At 44.0% G+C, this 18,567-nt stretch overlaps 1 protein-coding gene across 2 annotated transcripts; it reads right to left on the reverse strand.

Annotated features, from left to right (window-relative positions):
* Window positions 1–1,517: 1,517 nt before the first annotated feature.
* Window positions 1,518–17,048, reverse strand: PEX2 (peroxisomal biogenesis factor 2). 2 transcript variants are annotated; one of them, XM_010979408.3, is made up of 3 exons: window positions 16,832–17,045; window positions 12,666–12,768; window positions 1,518–2,786 (listed from the first exon to the last, which is right to left on the reverse strand). In XM_010979408.3, the coding sequence occupies exon 3, from the start codon at window positions 2,767–2,769 to the stop codon at window positions 1,852–1,854; it is 918 nt and encodes a 305-aa protein (XP_010977710.3). In that variant the 5' UTR covers window positions 2,770–2,786; window positions 12,666–12,768; window positions 16,832–17,045; the 3' UTR covers window positions 1,518–1,851. The 2 variants fall into 2 exon arrangements, with proteins under 2 accessions (XP_010977710.3, XP_064336965.1); XM_064480895.1 differs by lacking the exon at window positions 12,666–12,768 and having other exon boundaries at window positions 16,832–17,048.
* Window positions 17,049–18,567: the final 1,519 nt, after the last annotated feature.

The following is an 18,567-nucleotide window of genomic DNA, read 5'->3' on the forward strand; positions in this document are numbered from 1 at the left end:
GCACTTGGATGGTCTCGGTAGTCCTGATCCACTGATTAGCAGCTGACCACCACCTGTCTAGGGTGTGCTCTCTGCCAAGGATCCTCACAAGCAGGAAAAACAAAAACAGGAAACTCTAAGGAAAAAGCATGGAGGGACGGTAGCAGGTGTGGGCCATGCTGGGGTAGCCACCTGGCCCCTCCTCCAAGGATGGCCTCACTGCCCGGCTGCGGGGAGTCAGGTCAGCAGGCAGCCTCTAGCCCTTTGGTGTCTCTCGGGTGCAGAGCTTCCAGGCCTGAGGTGGTGTCCTTCCCGGAGCAGCCACATCCAGCGTCTGAGAGGTGGAGGTGGAAAGGCCTGATGACTCTGGCCCAACCCCGGGGGTCCTGACAGACCGCACAAGCTCCCCCACTCTCCGTGCGGTGGCTGAGGCTGGCGGGCCTGTGTTGTGATTCTGTCTCGTCTGCTTCTTCGCCATTTCCTCTCACAGGTGTGGATCCCTAAGGGGCATCCTGCACTTCAAACCCCTTTCAAGATCTGCTTCTGCAGAACCCAACCTGTGAAGCTGGGTTTAGTCATTAGCTGACAGAATGTCTCCATTGGTTCACTGGGACTGAGACAGAGGCTCTGGTTTCCAGGGATGAGCAGAACAGCCACGGTCTCCAATCTCATGGCAGGTGGTGGTGGTGGTGGGGTCATTACTAGTCGGGGTAGCAGACGTTAAGTAAAAATAAAAAATTTAAAAAGAGACATTGTACCAAGAGCCATTAGGTCCGTGGGGGAAGAAAAAAACAACTCCCATAACATTGACAACTCTATTAGCATGCACGTAAAGCACTGTGTGTTCATGGTAAAATCATGACAGTGTGCGTACCTACTCGGAATTTGCTATCAAAATAACAGTTAACAAAATCGTTGGTATAACAAATCTTGCTGACTTTAATTCTTTCAGATCTTCAATCTAAGGCAATCATTCAATTACTTATTAATGTCCTTATCAAACTAGGTCACTGGTAAAATTAAAGGCTGCCCGTAGACCACTGGGGTAAGGAAGGTGAACATCGACACTAGTTGGGTTTTACTGTTTCCACCTGCCAGGCAGCCACCACTCTCACGACAGCATCCTGGTTTCCTGGGGGGCACTGCCTCCTCTCCCACTGTGGGTTCACAGGTGCTCCAGAGGGGGCGCCATCCACCCTGGAGTCACTGGGGGCGTGACTTCTCCGTCTTGGTTGGGGAATGTGTACACAATCCCAGGCTGACCAGTGACTGTGAGCTCCTGGACTTTGCCAGGACTATCAGGCAAGAAGCTCCAGGCCAGTGAGATCAGAGTGCTGGCAGAAGGTAGGTCCTGAGCTTCTGGTGGCCACCGTTTTGACCAAGAAAGAGGCTGACTGAATCCCTTAGAAACCGACTTTAGAGAGAAGCTTAAAATGACAATTGGGACATCAGATCTTCAGGTTTAAAGCAACAGGTCTTACTATTTGTCATTTTATGATGTTATGACATCATTTCTGAAAAGAAATGCACTCATCCCAGAACCTTCACAGTCTTTTATTTTTAGACTCTAACCTCTTTCCAGGAAGTGGCAAAATGAGCATTCTTAGGAGTCACTGGATAAAAATGATCCATTATTCCTGACATTAAAAATGAAATTTAACGATTAAAAAAATACATTAACACTCGCATAATCTATTTAGAATCGTGTGGTTTCTAGTGTGAGTAGAACTTAGTCATGCCTGGAAAGGAACAGAAGGCAGTGGCTGAGAAGCATGTGTCCTCGTAAAACAGGCCTATATTGTGTGCTCAGGATGACTAACACCAGGGACTTTAACATGACACAGTTTTTCCCAGAGGAAACAGTTCTAACTTCTAAATGGCATTCACTTCAGACATCTCGATCCCTGATTTCAGGGGCTGCAGGCTGTGCACCTCTGTGCCACACTTGGGACAGGCAAAGGACACGTCAAATAAGCAGCTACTCTTGATGCAATAGTAACAGAAGATGTGCTCGCAGCCTATGGTGTGGGGCATGGTGGGCCACTCCCCACACAGGGAACACTGCTTGCCGCTGGTGGCCAACGTGCTGTCACCGTTAGGAGCACCGGTCAGGGGGACACACCATGAAGAGAGCTTGGCTTTCAACTTCTGGACGTTGATAAGTGGCAAGAGAAAAATCAGAAACTCAGCGAAACCATGCCAGAGGAGCTCCCGGTTCATATACTCGAAGCCCACTTCCCGGACGTTTTGGGGCTTGCAGAATACGGAACGGATGCCGAGCAGACGTTCGGTCAAGGTCGCGAACTTGCCTTTATGGAGGAAGAGCAAGAAGTTAATCAGCCCACCGAGCTTCAAAAGTCCCACCACAAAATTCACGCACTGCTTGGCCTTCCTGAATGATGCGAGGTGACGGTTTTGAAACAGATCGTAGCATCGCTCTTCCAACCACTTTCCCCCAATGGTGCAGAAGGCGTACCAGAGCTTTTGGTTCTTACTCGGCGGCTGGTATCTCAGGCTGGGGGAGAAATCATTCTTGTACTGAATATTCAAAACCGACTGTCCCACTGTGGCATTTTTAGAGTAGACGGTGAATCTCCACAAGAAAAGCCACAAGAATGCCTTCACCTCTGGCTCAAAGCGGGCTAATAGCCCCGGCTTAAATCCATGAAAGCACTGAGTAAACTGGGACCAGACGAGCTGCTCCAGGGCCTTGTTTAGTTCAAGTGCATCCAACTGACTTATTCTCAGCACTCTGTCTGCCCCCTTCGTCTCCTCGTCTCTGGAAGCCATGCCTTCTCTGAAGGTCTCTAGGAAAAAGGACAATTAGAAACTATCATCAAACAGTCACAATCTTGTCCTGTCTTCTCGCCTTACACTTGGAAAACGGTGGCGCAGACGACCCAGGGCAAGAGATGCGCTTCAAAGCAGCACAGTGAACAGTCACTGCTTACATGAACCTCTTTCTCTTTCTTCTCTCCCTCTCCCCCTTCCTCTTTTCCTTTCTTTTCTTTCTATTCTTTGTCATCCCCCTCCCCTCACCAAAGGAATAACAAGTTTTTGCAAGTTGCATCCAATTTCCACAAATGTTCCTCTAGGTCAACCTCCTGGAGTGGATATTTTAACGGGAGATGATAAAATCCTGACGCTGACAGCGACGAGGCTGAATAATAACATGACTAATGGAGAGATACACGAACTTAATAAATACAATGAAACATGGGGAACGTCACGATGGATGGTAAGTCAAGACCTCTGTTTAATTTCCAGCACTTTTACTGACTCCAAAGGAATATTTTCAATAAGTCGTTTAATCTTTCTCAAGCACATTTTATGTTTGTAAAGGAAGTTAGGAGAAAAAAATAAAGGAATAAATGTTTATTATTCTAACACACTACTGCAGAAAAGAAATATGAGCACAAAGCAACACGAATGCAAAAATGTCATTATTAAGGTACTGGAAAGGTGCACATAGTTTTCTATGATGTAAAAACAGACACTGAGATCATTTTATAAATACATTTGGTGCTACAGAGACCACAATCTTATTTAAAATGCAATAGAAAAAGCTGATTAATGGTTAGCTGGGTATGACTGACTCACCTGAAACGCGTTTATTAAATGCCTGTTACGTGTAAGTCAACGCATCAAAACCACCCAGTTGCTGTTGTCAAAAGTTGAGAGACCAGTTTAGATATTTTACATTTTATGAATGGTCTGGCCAATCCAAACCATGACAAGAGATCTGTTTAAATTTAGTTTTTAAAATAGGCTCAGGACACACAGAGCTTGGTCATGATCTCCGTCCCTTCGAGAAGCCTGACCTGCTCAGCAAACACCGACTTAACAGATGGAGATGGGGGTCCCGCGGGGGTTCAGTGACACCAACCATGTGGCTGTCGTGATCTTGGCCAAGTCATTTCACTTCATCTCTGCCTTGGTTTCTTCCCTTACAAAACTAAGGGCTGGAGACAAAATGACCTCTAAAGTTCTTTCAAATTCTATTTTATATATATATATATATATATATATATATATATATATATATATATATAAAATTTTTTTTTTACAAAATTATACAAAAATAGGAATCAAAAATGACTGTGAAATCATAGGTTATTTAGAGCTGTTTTCTTCTTAAACCAGGTATGTGACAGGAATGCTTCTCACCGACAAATGCCAACTGTCTTCTGGGGTGATCTCACCTTTGTCCCCATCCTGCAGCTCCCTCAAGACTTGCCAGCCTGTGGCTACAACAGTGCAGATTTTCACTGTAAGTTCTGTGAAATCCTGGCCTCATATGAACCAGGAACCACAGGAAAGAAAGGGGGTTCAGACAGAATTCCCTTTCCTCTGTTTTTCTAATCCATTCACGACTCTATCCGCCCAAACCTTTTCCGAATGCTGACAGCTCTCAGCTCTCTCTTGGACGACGTCTACTTGGCCTGTCCCACCTCCTGACTCCGTCAATGCACCTCACGCACCGCGATCCTTTGACAACACAAGCCTCCTCCCATTCACTCCATTTGCTCTGCTTCCTAACATTTCAATCTCTGGTCATAAAGTGCCCAATTCTCCTGGTCACAGTGGACATCTGCTCTCTGTTCCCTTCACCTTGAAAGGGCTGTTCTTCTCATTCTCTCAGTGAAAGACTCACCTGGTCCTAAGTTTTTAAGTCCGAGCTTAGGGGACACTTCCTTCTGGCTCCCAACTTGAGCCAGCTGCCTCTGCTAACTGTTCCTTTCATGCTCTGTTCTTCCTCTTTCTTGGCCTTCCTGTACTGCAGAAAAACTATTTTGATATTTCACATAATGCACTGCCTTTTAATTATCAATTTCCTCCACTAGAAGATAAGCCTCTAAGACTGAGTCTTCTCACGGCTGAATGTTAGCAACCAGCCCCGCGCCTGGCACACGGGCCGCGTCCTACCAGCCAGCCCCGCGCCTGGCACACGGGCCACGTCCTACCAGCACGAGATGAGCAGATTAACGACCAGGATGAAAAGTCCCAGGTGGGTGAAGAGTAGAAAATACAAACTCCCATCCAGTAAAACCCTGTCAAGTCCCCACAGCCAGATTGTTAATGGCTACTTCTCTCAGCGTGTTTGCTGTGCATCTGCTACTCCCCAGAGCACGGGTCAGAGCTGGTGATGAAGTGGTAGACCAGACAGTCTCAACGATCATCTGACCAGACTATCATCTAGTGAGTGGGAGGAGGGGGAAAGGAAGATGTCCTGCAGATCATCCCCAGGCAATGACAATAAGGTGTGGTACGTGATGAGCGTTGTGCTCACAGCTGGACCTCAGAAGGTCCAAGAAGGCTTCGTGGAAGAGGCAAGATCTTTGCAGCCACCTGAAGGATTAGCAGTGTCAGGCGGATAAAGGCCAGTGAGAACATGACTCCAACAGAGGGAACAGTGGGGGCCAAGGCTGGGAGGCACAAGGACAATAGAGAAGGCTGGAAAGGAAAGCAGGAGGCTCAGGCTCCAGGCCCTAGAAGCCAAGCTGAGGACGTTATATTTGAGCAAGAAGGTAACGGAAAACAAATACAAATGAACTTATTTACCAAACAGAAGTAGACTCACAGACATAGAAAACAAACTTACAGTTACCAAGGGGGGAAGAGGGTGGGGAAGCATAAATTGGAAGTTTGAGATTTGCAGATACTAATATATATAAAATAGATAAACAAGTTTATACTGTAGAGCAGAGGGAACTATATTCAATATCCTGTAGTAGCTCATGGTGAAAAAGAATATGAAACGAATCTATGTATGTTCATGTATGACTGAAGCATTATGCTGTAACAAGAAGTTGACACACACTGTAAAGTGACTATACTTCAATAAAAAAATATACATATAAGGAAAAAAGCCTACATTCTAAGTGAAGTAAGCCAGAAAGAGAAAGAAAAATACCATAAGAGATCGCTCATATGTGGAATCTAAAAACAAACAAACAAAGCATAAATACAAAACAGAAATAGGCTCATAGACACAGAACACAAATTTGTGGCTGCCAAGGGGGCGGAGGGTGGGAAGGGATAGATGGGATTTCAAAATTGTAGAATAGATAAACAAGATCATACTGTAGAGCACAGGGAAATATACACAAGGTCTTATGGTAGCTCACAGAGAAAAAAATGTGACAATGAATATATATATGTTCATGTATAACTGAAAAATTTTGCTCTACACTGGAATTTGAGACAACATTGTAAAATGATTATAAATCAATAAAAAATGTTAAAAAAATTTACTATTATAAAGTCAAATTGATGATTATAAGTGTCTATATTCTGGAAAAAAAAACAAGGAAAAAAAGTCTATAACCAAAAAAATAAATAAATAAAGGTAACAAGGAGCCACTGAATAGCTGTAAGCAAAGAACAATACAACCTGCATTTCAGAGAGCTTGTTCTGGACACATGGAGAACGCATTAGAGGCTGAAAGACTGGAGGCACAGAGACTGATTAAGATGATCGTTCAGATGATTTAGTGAGAAACTAACGATGTCTGAATTAGGAAGGCATCAGTGGGGATGGAAAAAAATAGGTACCTTTCAGAGCTACGAGGTGGAAGAACTGACAGGACTTAGTGAGAAGGAAGCCAAGGAGGACTGAGCTGAGTCACAGAGGGGATGGTAGCGCAATTCTCTGGAACAGAAAACACATGCAGAGGTACAGGTCTGAAGGTTCCCCTTATATATATTATATATATGTATAATAAATAAATCTGTGTAGTTTTCGAGATCTGAGGCTCCTATGAGACAGCTTAGTGGAGAAGTCCAGGAGGCAGTTATGGGATGTGGGAGAGAAAATCTGAGTGGAGATTTTGAGTGTGAGCTCCCTCTCCTGGGACTCATCTATTATAAATCTACTTGATCTACTTAAAAGCTAAGATGAGGAAGGCAGAGGAGATGGTATTGCACAGTTCTCAGAGGCAATGGATACAATTTCAAAACTATCTCAATAGAAAAAGGATTTCAAAATTTATGCAAAAAATCATCAATGAATAAGATTATATTTCTCACCTTTCTTGGCAGTTTACAAATTTTCCCTAATCCGCATATCCTTTATGTAATTAATTAAAAGACCTAAAACATTATTTTAAGAAACCTCATAATCAAACCAAAATCTATACAATTACTTGCTCATACTTAACAGATCATCCTTCTTACCTCTTCACTGTCCCTGGGATAAAGTGCACACTTCTCAGACCTAACTTAGCCCAGTTCTGCCTCCATCTCCATAACCACGTAACCATATAAACCACCATCCCCCAGCTGAGCCTTAAATTCCCGACCACCGTTCAGTCCCACCTCAGGCCCTTTCCCCCTGCACCTCGAACACTTACCTTCTTGACCTCCCACTGCCCTCAATATCTGCCCTAACGTTCCAACCCTGGTCCAACATTCTCCATGAAACCTTCTTCATTATCTCCAACTCCCTTCCATGACCGCCATTTTGAACTCTTGACAGCCCTCAACTATCTGTCCTGTGATTTCAGCTGCGTGAATACATCTCTCCCTAACTTGACCGTAAATTAATTTGGGGAAAAAGCACCTTATCTTATACCTCTTCCTCAAAGTGCCTGCCACCTCTAAAGTGACTCTGATACCTAACTCAGTCTTCCTCACGCAAAGTCCTGTCATCACTCAAGAGATGCAGGAATATGGTCTCTGTAACTCTTCTACTGTAACCGTGTCTGCAACTTGGCATCTTCCCCAGATTTCATCTTCTGGGGTCAGCGAGATAAGGGAAGCTCTCCTATTTGTCAGCGTACCCTGGAGAGGCTCGGACCGTAATGGACTTCAGTACCAAGTTCAACATGACCAGTTCCCTCCCTTCGCCCCCTCCCTGCCCCCGGGTTTCAGATGAGGATCAGGTGAAACAGTGCGTGTTATAGGTACCAGTTTGTGTATCTTTAAATATTAGAATCACAACTAGTTCTTATTAATCTCACAGAACTTATCACTAATGCAGGCTGAGAGGGGCTGCTCAGTCGCTGTCTGTCCACGCCATCTGCAGTGGGAGGAGCGGCTGGCCGCTCGCCGACGTCCTGACCGGACACCACTGAGAGCAGCGAGTCGGGCTGGGTGGTGGGGGAGGCGCCCTCTTCCTCAGGTTCCTCACTTATGTTTGGGGAGAAACTGCTCAGAGAGAGTGGCTGCTCGAAGGAATCATCTATTTCAAATCCCTCATTTCTGGAGGAATCATACTTAAGAGCATTTTGTAAAGACAGGAGATTTTAATGGCTGCCAGAAAAGGGATTTCACACACTCTCTAACCCATCCCATATTTAACAGTCCTTATTATCAAAAAATTCTTTCTTATCCCTTCTGTTACAGTTTAACTTTTTTTTTCTTTCCTCGTTTTCACCCCAGGCCTGGCCTCGGTGCAGATTAAGAACAGCTGGGCTCGGGCTCCTCCCTGCAGAAGACTCTTTCCTAGACCAGCAGACTATTACTAAGCTGCTCTCCAGCCTCCGCTCTTTCAGATGAATAATTTGTTTCTCTACTTTTCTGTTTCAGGTTTTCGTTTCCAACATTTTAGTCATTTTTGTGACTTCTTGTAGCTGTAAACACAGAACAGACACTGTCCATTACGGCCCGTAGGCCGTTAAGGCTGAAGGCCCCTCCGATGCACGGACTCCTGTGGGCAGCCGGGGCAGTGGGGAGAGCGCACTGACAATCAGATAGACTTGGGCTAAAGTTCCTGCTCTGTCATTCAGTTGCTATGCGATCTTAAAACAGTCATTAGCGTCAGATTCTCCTAAAAGTTGGAAATAAACAGCTTCCTCACAACACTGCTGAGATTAAACCAGAGAATTGCGAAAGTGGTCTGGAAATGGGCAAACTGTATTACTGGTGTATTATTGCTACTTTGGCTGTGGATGAACATAAGAAGAAAAAGACTCAGCTGATTTTGCCAAATCTCATTTCCAAAGACTGAAATCTTCATTATTACTCACTGAATGGCTCAACCAGCCTGCGGTAAAAGGATTTCTCCCCCCCAGGAAATACTGAAGACACCGATAAAATAGAATTGTGGCAGTTGAACAGTGAACATGATGTCACCATGACATGGGCAAGTCTGGGGGTCAGGGAAGGGGCAGAGACACAGTTCAGTGGAACTCCTTGTACCCTTAACTGGCACCTTATCTGAAAGGTGATGCTGGGGTGGGTATTCGGAGACAACAGGGGTGGGTCCCAGCATGACCTGCTCTCTGGTTGCTTAACCCCCATCCACATGATTGTGCCTATCATCTGGAAGCAAAGAAACCTCAGGAACGCATGCTGATAACTTCTGACTCAAGAGTGCTTTGCTGAACAGGGCCTGGTACAGAGCATCCAACCTTGGTTCATCACCAACACGCTACGCGCAATTCCTCTTCCTTCCCCTCTTCCCTTTCTGGCAGTATTCTAGAATACTGGCTTTAGAGCAGGGCAGTGCTCAGGACTAGAAGAAACTGATAAAAATCAAAATAACCAGAAGTTCAATTAACCTGATTACGGAACTTCTTCCTTCCACGATATAACAACATTTGCCCATAACAGGTGTAGAGGACAGAAAAATGCCATCAATAGGTTTAAATCACATAAAGTTATTCTCCATTTAATGTGAAGTCTGTGTTTCAGTGAATTCTAATTCTCTGACAAGTGGCTACTCAATTTAACCAGTATTCACGGAGTGTCTGCAAAATGCCAGGCATTCGCCTAGGTACCTGGGATTCAATCCAAAAATATTTTAACTTCCAGTTAACTTCCTTTTACTCAAGCATTTTTAAAAAAATGGGATGCTACTGTAATCAAGACTAGCCATTGATCTCTGAAGCAAAGAATGGATCTAAAACGTGAAAACACTATAAAGGATCACAAAACTCCCTGGGGCAGAGAAGGGACAAATGGCATTTAATGTTGTGCAACCTCCAGAAACAGGGAAGCACTGACCCTGGCGATAATCTATCTGGGGGACGTGCGGATGGGTTCCAGTAGGAGCTGCGTCCTGCACTGCGTCATCCCTGTCAATGGGGTTGCCCTTGTTAGGAGTCAAGAAACAAGTCATCTGCTTGACCAGGGATGGGCTAAAGATCAAGCCCCAGTAGAAAGACCCCATTTGAAGGAAGCTGCATTGATTCTGGAGGCAGGAGTAATCACTGAAGGGAAGCGATGTACCAGGGTATACATGTCACAGGATGACTCCAATGGCAGAGTTCAGTAAGACTGAAAAGGAAACTGCAAACTGGAAGACCAGTGACTGGACTCCTGTAGTGTTTCAAGGCCTTAACTCAGGTGCCGACTAGTAACTTCCTGAACGAGTTAAAGTAATTTAACTTGCTTCACTGAGAACTCTGAAAATAAAAATGATGATGGTGTCCACACATTTTTGAATCAAAAGTCCCCAACTCTTCTGGGTGAAGCCCAGCCCTTTGCTTTCCCGAGCCCTTTGCACTGATGGCCACCCACACCCGCCTACTGGCCGCCCACTGGCCAGGCTCCTAGTTCACTTTCAAGAATTTGAGTGTTAAAAATTCCACATTATTGGTTCTTGGGGGTTCCGTATGTAGTTTCACCAAAGTTAAACTTGAATAGTTAAAAAAAAACAACAACTAATCTTTTTTTTAAAAAAAAGTTGGGATTGTTTTGAATTGAAACAAATACCATCAGATTTAATTCAAATTGTTCTCCCAGAATGCCAAAAACAGGGGATGCTTTTTCCTATTCTGCCATGAAATCTCATTGTTTTAATACACAGTCCTATCACCGTCTCCCTCCCTACTCCCCATTTTCCAAACTATACTAAGTTAAGATTCTAAAATGCTGACCCAGGAGGAAACATTTATGGCCATGCAAAGAGACTTATAAAAATAATTAATTAGTAAAGTACAATCGGCACTGAATAATATCAGTGTTTCATGAAGGATACTGCTACGTTAAGGTATGTGAAAAAGATGCTCAAGGCAAAATCAAGACCAGATAGATACAAAGTACAGCATCCACGAGGGTTAGTGTGATTAACTTGTCACATAAATATGTTTAAGACAAAATGATCTAGCACTAAAAACTATTAAAAAGGTCTCCTGCTGACACTTTATCACGAGACATGTCACAGTGCTTTTCTTTCACAGGAAAAAAAACAACTGAAAATTCGTTTACTAAGAGTGGCAATATATAACCTTATCCCTTAAATAACTCACGCTTTCCTTTTAAGCTTTTCATTCCCCAAATAAAACTTTATCATCTATGCTGCATTCCAAAACCAAAACAAATGACTGCATCTCACTAAAGAGGGAAGAATTTTTCAGGACATATTCTCGAGCTTTTATTGAGTATAGTACAAATTATGACTGAATATATTTTATTTAAAAACACGTTATTGACAGAAATCTATCAATAATAATGTGGGTATTGTCAAGGGCCTGTCAATATTAATGTAATTATGATTAAGGGGATAACATGGATTTTTAGCTATAACACCAAGTAACATCTCGTACATTGCTGCTATCAATATATACACGATTATTGACCTGTTCCAAGGCGCTCAGTACTAGATGTATTACCATTAGGCATATTTGTCAATGTGTACTGCCCACAAAAATTCTACATTTAAATTTACAGTCCTATAAACTTTGTCAGCAGAAACATGTGATTCCCAAGTAATCTCTAAGGTTTCACATCCATCCATGCACCATCCCCTCCCCACCAGGCTGTCCTTTTCCAGATCCACAATAACCAACTAATTTTAACTATGACAATATGGCTACCACACTATTCTAAGCCTTCTAGGAATTGAATTGGATGAGAACATATGTTCATTTTTTTTTTCCTTTTAGGTTTTAAAAAAATTTTAAGCAACATTTCCTATTTGGAGGTTGCATGAATCAAGTTCTCTAACTGGAGTTTTTAAGCTTTGAGCCTATCCCCTCCTATTTTATTTCCTTTGTGTAGTCAGATAGATTTACTGTCCATTGTATTGAAATCAATACTAATAAATAGGACATGCATCAAAGAGAGATTTAACAGGACACTGATTCCCAGAACACATTTCAAACATGAGCAAAAGAGAAAAAGCTATGCCCGGGACCCTTTAGAACACTGACCTCTGGCACTGTCAGCAGGCCCAGAAATTGACACCTGTAAGTTCAAATCCCACTTCTGCCACAGGCTTGATAAGTGCGTGTCTCTGTGCTTTTCTTCCTCTCTTTCATCAAATAGTAAACTAAGTTTCAACAGATTATAGATATCTGTTGTTATAAATCCAAATTATGCTCATCTGGATACAGACAAGAGGTGTAGAATTTTAAAATTCCCTTATGGACACTAGACCTCTAAATTACTCTTAACTTACATGCAGTCCTCATCAAAATCCAAATAGAATTTCTGTTTTTCAAAGTGGTGGTGGGTACACAACAAGGTACTTCTAAAATATATCTGAAGGATAAACTACAAAATAGCGTATGTTTTTCAAAAAGATGAACAAGGATAAGTAACTTGCCCTAGCAGAGGGGAAATATTCTTTTTATTTGGAGAGAAGAGGGAATTCAACTCAAATACTCCAATCTTTAAGACTCCAATTAGTCTTACACAATTGAGCACCTTACCTATTTCATGGCTGGTAATATTTACTCAAGTATCTAAAAAGTAACAGAAAATGCTTTTTTTAAACCCGAAGACAGAATTGCCCATACCTCAGCCTAGCTTCACAAATCCATTTCTAGGAGAACAGCATGGCACTCGTAATCTTTCCTTTCACAAAGCTGATGCTCCTGAGTCTTTCAGAGAGAAAGCACACTGTGGAAAGAAAGAGCAGATGTTTGCATGAACATGGGAAGTAGCGGTAAACTGGTTCTGCTTCTGGCCCCGCTTCACCACCAGGCTGTGTGACTCGGGACCAGTCATTTTTTTGCCCCCCTATAATCTGCAGCAGTTAAAAAAACGTTCTTTTAAAGAGCACTGCAAAAAGTCTACATCTCTAGAATCCTTATAGGAATTGTTTTAGGAAACCTTGGAAGAGGAAGAAAACAAATAAATAAATAAAGGAACAGCCATTCCCAACTGCAGAAATGGTAACGTCAAACATGAGTTTGGAAAAGGCTAGAGAAAGTGGAGAAATCAGAATGGTACCCATGAGACACAGGTTCAGTCCTCATGGAATAAACAGCAATGCCTGATGGGAGACAATCCCAACCAATCTGTGACTTTACAACCACAGTAAACCTCTACCACTTACTTCCTGGTTATGGAGCGCTAACAAGGGACTACCGCAGCTAAGTGCCCTTTGCAAAATGAAATAGTGAATCATTTAATCCTTGCAATATTAGGAAAGAGATTCTTGTATTATTTTTGTTTTAAAACAAGGAAGCTGAAGCACAAAGCGATGAGCTGAGTTGTGGGAAACCACACAGCTAGAAGTGGTGGGGCCATGCTCTGTACCAGCATCCTCTGCTGACACAGTGACGATGGGCCTACAAGCTGAACATAATAAACACTTTAGGACAGCACCGCAGGACATGCAGATGGGGCTATTTTCAGAGGCTAAGTCCTAAGAGATTGAGAGCACAAGCATGAACTACAGCAAAAACTGCGATCCGAGGATGAGCAAAGACCCACATGAAACTTAACGGAACAACTAAGTCTTTAAGTCCTCTATAAATCTGGAAAAGGACTTTAGGATCTGATGCCTACGAAGAGAATTCTAAATGACTTGAAGATGACTGGAACACACGCTTAACTGCACATTTTATGGCACTCTAGAGAATGTGAAAATAGCCCTAAAGGAACAGAGGTATTAGCGAGGGACAAGCAGGAAGTAGCATGTGATACCTCCTATATATGAGGCACTGGCTTCCCTATGGTTCTTTCTCTCATTTAATCCTCATAACACAGTCAGTATCACACCCATTTTAAGAAGTCAAAAATTAAGAGATTGACAACCTGTATAGCACGCTGATCACCCACTGTGGATTGGGTGCCCCTGAGGAAACACAACTGTCACGCAGATTTGGGTGACGTGGCGATCAACGTGTCAAGGTCAAGCTGGCAATTAGTAAATTTCTGGTGAATGCTAGGGAAATGGTGGAACACACAAAAGCAAGTCAGCAGTAGGGATATTTGGTAAGCCTGGATCAAATGCAATCCCACAGAGCTCAAAGCTAAATTTTTTCCCTCAAGATCATTCTCAAAACCAGACTGCCAGTCAAGCTCTCAGGACTGCAGATGCAGAAAGAAATTAAAGGAATGTGGTCAGGTTGCCCCTGATGCCTGGGATGTACCTCATCAACATTCCCACGTGGTCAGAGAACCGTTTAAAGAGACTGAATGTCAAATCTGAACAAACGGAATACGTCAGTGAAAAAAGGAGACTTGAACCCCCATCTATTATGAACACATATGACACGCTTAGTAGAGGCCACGCCAACTCACCTACCTAATACCGGAAAGGAATGGTATACGTAATCAAAACAGGATTACTTCAGAGCTCTTGGTTTTTATCTTTTAATAGTAAGAAGAAAGAAAAGACAACTGGGATGAAATTTTATCTCACTGTATTGATAGGCAGGTAAGAAGGAAGAGCTCTGAAAAAAAAAATCAAATAAAACAAAAAGCAATCTAGAGAAAGGCATTTTGATCCATAGATGGGAGAAGGCTGGGAAGCTGACTGACAGACCACAGAGGGAAGGGCAGAGGCTGCTAGACGTCCTCTTGCCAGCCTCCATGTCCATGTCTAGAAATTTGCAGGGCCGGGATTACAGATGTGGGGCAGACGGAGCAGTTCAGGGCTTTTCTCCTGAGGTTTTTTCCACATTCCAAAGGAACTGAAGGGGAACACGGGAGGTTTAGAAACTGCCGTCATTTCACAGTGAAGACAAAAAGGGAGCATCCAATTTGCTTCTAGGTTGTCAAACCCAGATAATCAAGGGAGGAAAAAAAGAAGCCAGGGATTCAGAGCAGAACTTTGGTCCAGAAAGAAAGAAACTGCAACTTGCATCCCTTTTCCCTGTGCTATAAGAACTGGTAGAACATAAGAGGGAACGAAACTTAAAATTTGATGCTGTGAGGAAAATGTGGGGCCGGGACTCAGAATTATACTAGCAACGTGATGTTGGGCAAGGCTGCTAACATCTTTAAGGTTCAGCTATCAAATGTGTAAAATGGAAAATATCTGCCCTTCCTATTGCAAAGACTATATTACAAGCTTCAAATATAAGCAAAAATTTTATGGCTAATATAAAATAGGGGGAAAGGAGAAAAGGAAAGAATTATGATTCTGATCATAAAGAAAGAATTATATTTAAAATTTGTAGCTATTAAATAAGGTGGAATATAGAGAAGTTTATGGCTTTTGGTAATGAATTAACTGTGAACAGATATATTTTATTATTTAAAAAAACTAATAATCAAATGAATGCATGCTGACTACAAATGAATAATTATCCTAAGAAATAAAATTTTAATGCTAGAAGGAAACAGATCATCTAGTCTAAGATATGAATTTAATTTCCCTAACAGGACCCCTGTTTTTCAAGCAGAACACAAGCTGTTCTTGTAAAATACTGCTGAGGGTCGGCTTGCTTTGTCTCTCCTCTGCATGGCTCCAGGCCATTTCTACAGCAGCTCTTCTATGGAACAGTTTTAAAGCCACAGATTTTGACTGCTACTCCTAATTTTTAAAAATGAGGAGAATAAAGCCAAGAGGTAGAGCTGGTCAAATGAAAACCACAGTCAAGAGTACAACTCAATTCTCTGGACTTACTCCAGCATTCTATGTCCTTTCTATTTTCTTTCCTTTCCTTTTTTTTTTTTAAAAAAGAAAAAAGGGGGGGGCAGATTTCTCTTTTTGGCTTTTAAATAATTCCACTCTCCCTTCTTTTTCCAAATCTCCTTCTGGCTCAAGATAATCCAACTCTTGATTTCTCTGGATACAAGTAATGGATAATATGGGCAAGATAAGGAAGTAGATAAAGCGAAAAAAAAAAAAAAAAAGACAGAGCAAGTCTGCCCCTAGTTTATTCTGTTCAGGCTTAAGTAAAGGTGACTCATAGGGGAAGGTGTGTAGACGACAAACTGGTGTGGATGGAGCCTCAGCCTCCCTGTAATTGCTTGAAACTGTCCAGGTATAAAGTGTTCCGGGGGCAACACAGAACACCAGGCATGTTAGACGTGAACATTCAACAACGCGGTCTCATTCTGTGACCAGCTTTTTCACTAAATGTAGTACTTCTGGAAAATGGGACCTAAAGAAATAGGTAAACAAACAATAACTTTTAATTTAAGGCCTCAAAAGAGAAATGATTTTCACTTTCTATTTTCTTATCAGAAACCAATGTTAAACGTAACAAAGCCCTCGTAAGCAATTTTCCAAGAAAATTCTTAGTAGTTCTCACCAAGAAAATTAAAACTGCTTTTGAGATCATAGGCTTTCAAAAATGTTGGAAACTTTACTTTTGGTACCAAACACAACGTTTTACATGAACTATCAAACATTAAGTAAAGTTTGGACCCTGCAATAATTCCTAAGCGGTTCTTAGGAGTTAAATCTCACCACCGCCAAGTGCGAGGAAAAGACTTCCAAGTGTGTGTCTAGAAAGTCGCTTCGTGGAATGCAAAGGAGCTCAAGTCTAGCTGCCTCTTTTTCTTTTAATGGTGCGATCCTAAGACTATTTTTAGGGGTTGAGGTTCGTTCCACTGCCTTTCCCCAAATCAGACTTTGATTTGCCTCCTCCAGGAAGACAGAAAGCCCATGAAACGGGGAAACAAGCAAAGGGCGACAATTACAAGGTCGTGAAACTCCGCGCCCTCCCAGCTGTGAGCAAGAGCTCGGGTTTGCGCTCCTGATCTCTCGGGCGTCACTGACCTTAGGCGTCTGCGAAACGCCCGGCTCCGCGTAACTGTTTCTCAAACATTCTCTGGGAAGCGCGGCTTTTCCTAGCAGAACCTGGGCTCCCCGGGCTTCCGGAACTCGCGGGTTCACGCAGTGACGCAGGACCCGGAAGTGCCTGAAAAAAAAAGGGGGGGATTAAACCACCGAGGACTACGCTTCAGCGCGCGGCGGAAGGCCCGGGAGGGCCCAGCCACAGCGAATGCTGACGAGCCGAAGGGACGAAGAGCCGACGAGCCGAAGAGCCGAAGGGCCGAAGAGCCGAAGAGGACACCCGCGCGCGGTGATTGGCCATCTGGCCGTGAGGTAAGCCGTATCTGATTGGCAGGAGAGTCGCGAACCCGTCAGCCCCGGGGTCGGGGGCCGCGCGTGGAGAGGCTTCGGTGTCAGGGGCCGCGGGGAAGCCGGGGCTTTTGAGGGCAGGGCTTTCCCGGCCCTAAGACGCCTGCGGCGGGCTGCTGGACAAGCGCCGCCGGGTGGCGACGGGGCGCCTCCGCGTCTCGGGGGCTCTCCGCTCGCCCCGGATGGAGGGCCCGCTGCGGGGCAGGGAGCCTCCGTGTGCGGCGGCGGCATCCGGGCTGGGGCCGTGGGGGCGCGGGTGGCTCGTCGACCGCTGCAGGCTCCCGGAGGCAGGTGGCCGCTCTGGTCCGCTGTCCGCCTGCGGAGCCGCGGCCCGGGAGGCCTGCCGGGCGAACTGCACACGCCCGCACCATCGGGCCGTGAGCTCGGGGCCGCAGGGTCTGTCCGGATCACCCCGGAGCTCTCAGAAACGCGGACAGCCAGGTCGCCCCGCCCTGGGAGCCCAGGGAGGACTTCTAGGGCTGGGGTCCGAAGGAACGTACTTCTTGAGCGTTCACCAGGCAATTCTGTGCAGCCGGCTCTGAGACTCGCCACTGCCTACTCAGTCTACAGAAGGGTTGGCTGTGTCTGGCTGGCTGGTTTGCTGTAAGGTTTGAACGAAGTCTGGGTGGGTAAAGCTTCCTGCCCACAGTAGGTCTTGAGAACATTTTAGCTCTTGTCTACCCCCTCCCCCGCCCAGCCTCCTCCCCAGGAGCACTCAGTCCTAAGATGGCTGTATTGTTGGACATTGGAGAGCGTGTCCTGTAGAGGCAGCGTTACAAGAAAGCCTCCCCCCGCCCCAATTATCCCTTGCAAAAGTTGTTACTCAATATCCCCGCCCCAATTATCCCTTGCAAAAGTTGTTACTCAATATAGAACATTATGGATAAGATAAAAGAACATTTATCAATGAAGTCTAATACTGGTCAAATTAGTTTCTACAGTAAAGGTATACAGTTTGACATCACTTAGACCTGGAATTTTGTTGTCTTCCATACATTAAGGAGATCTCAGAAAGGTCAGGCCTCGGAGGATGGTGATGGTTCCTTGAATTAGTGAAATTTCCGCCATGTGAACCAACCGTACAGATGAGAGAATAGGAGCTACAAGTTGCTCACTTAGGTACAGGAGTGGGGGTTTCCCTGGAGCTCAAGTTGGCCGACACAGTAGCGGCCTGCAATACGGGTTGGCCAGATTACGGTCTGCTCTAAGTGTAAAATGCCCACCGGAGTTCTGAAAAGTAAACAATAAACTATTTCATGTTATACTGGTTACATGTTGACATAACAATGTTTCAGAAAATTTAAAATTACACATGCGGCTCCTGTTATATTTGTATTGATAGTGCAGTTCTAGAGGATAAGAAAATCTCT

Source organism: Camelus dromedarius, chromosome 30 (assembly GCF_036321535.1).
Source record: "Camelus dromedarius isolate mCamDro1 chromosome 30, mCamDro1.pat, whole genome shotgun sequence".
NCBI classification, from domain to species: Eukaryota; Metazoa; Chordata; class Mammalia; order Artiodactyla; family Camelidae; genus Camelus; species Camelus dromedarius.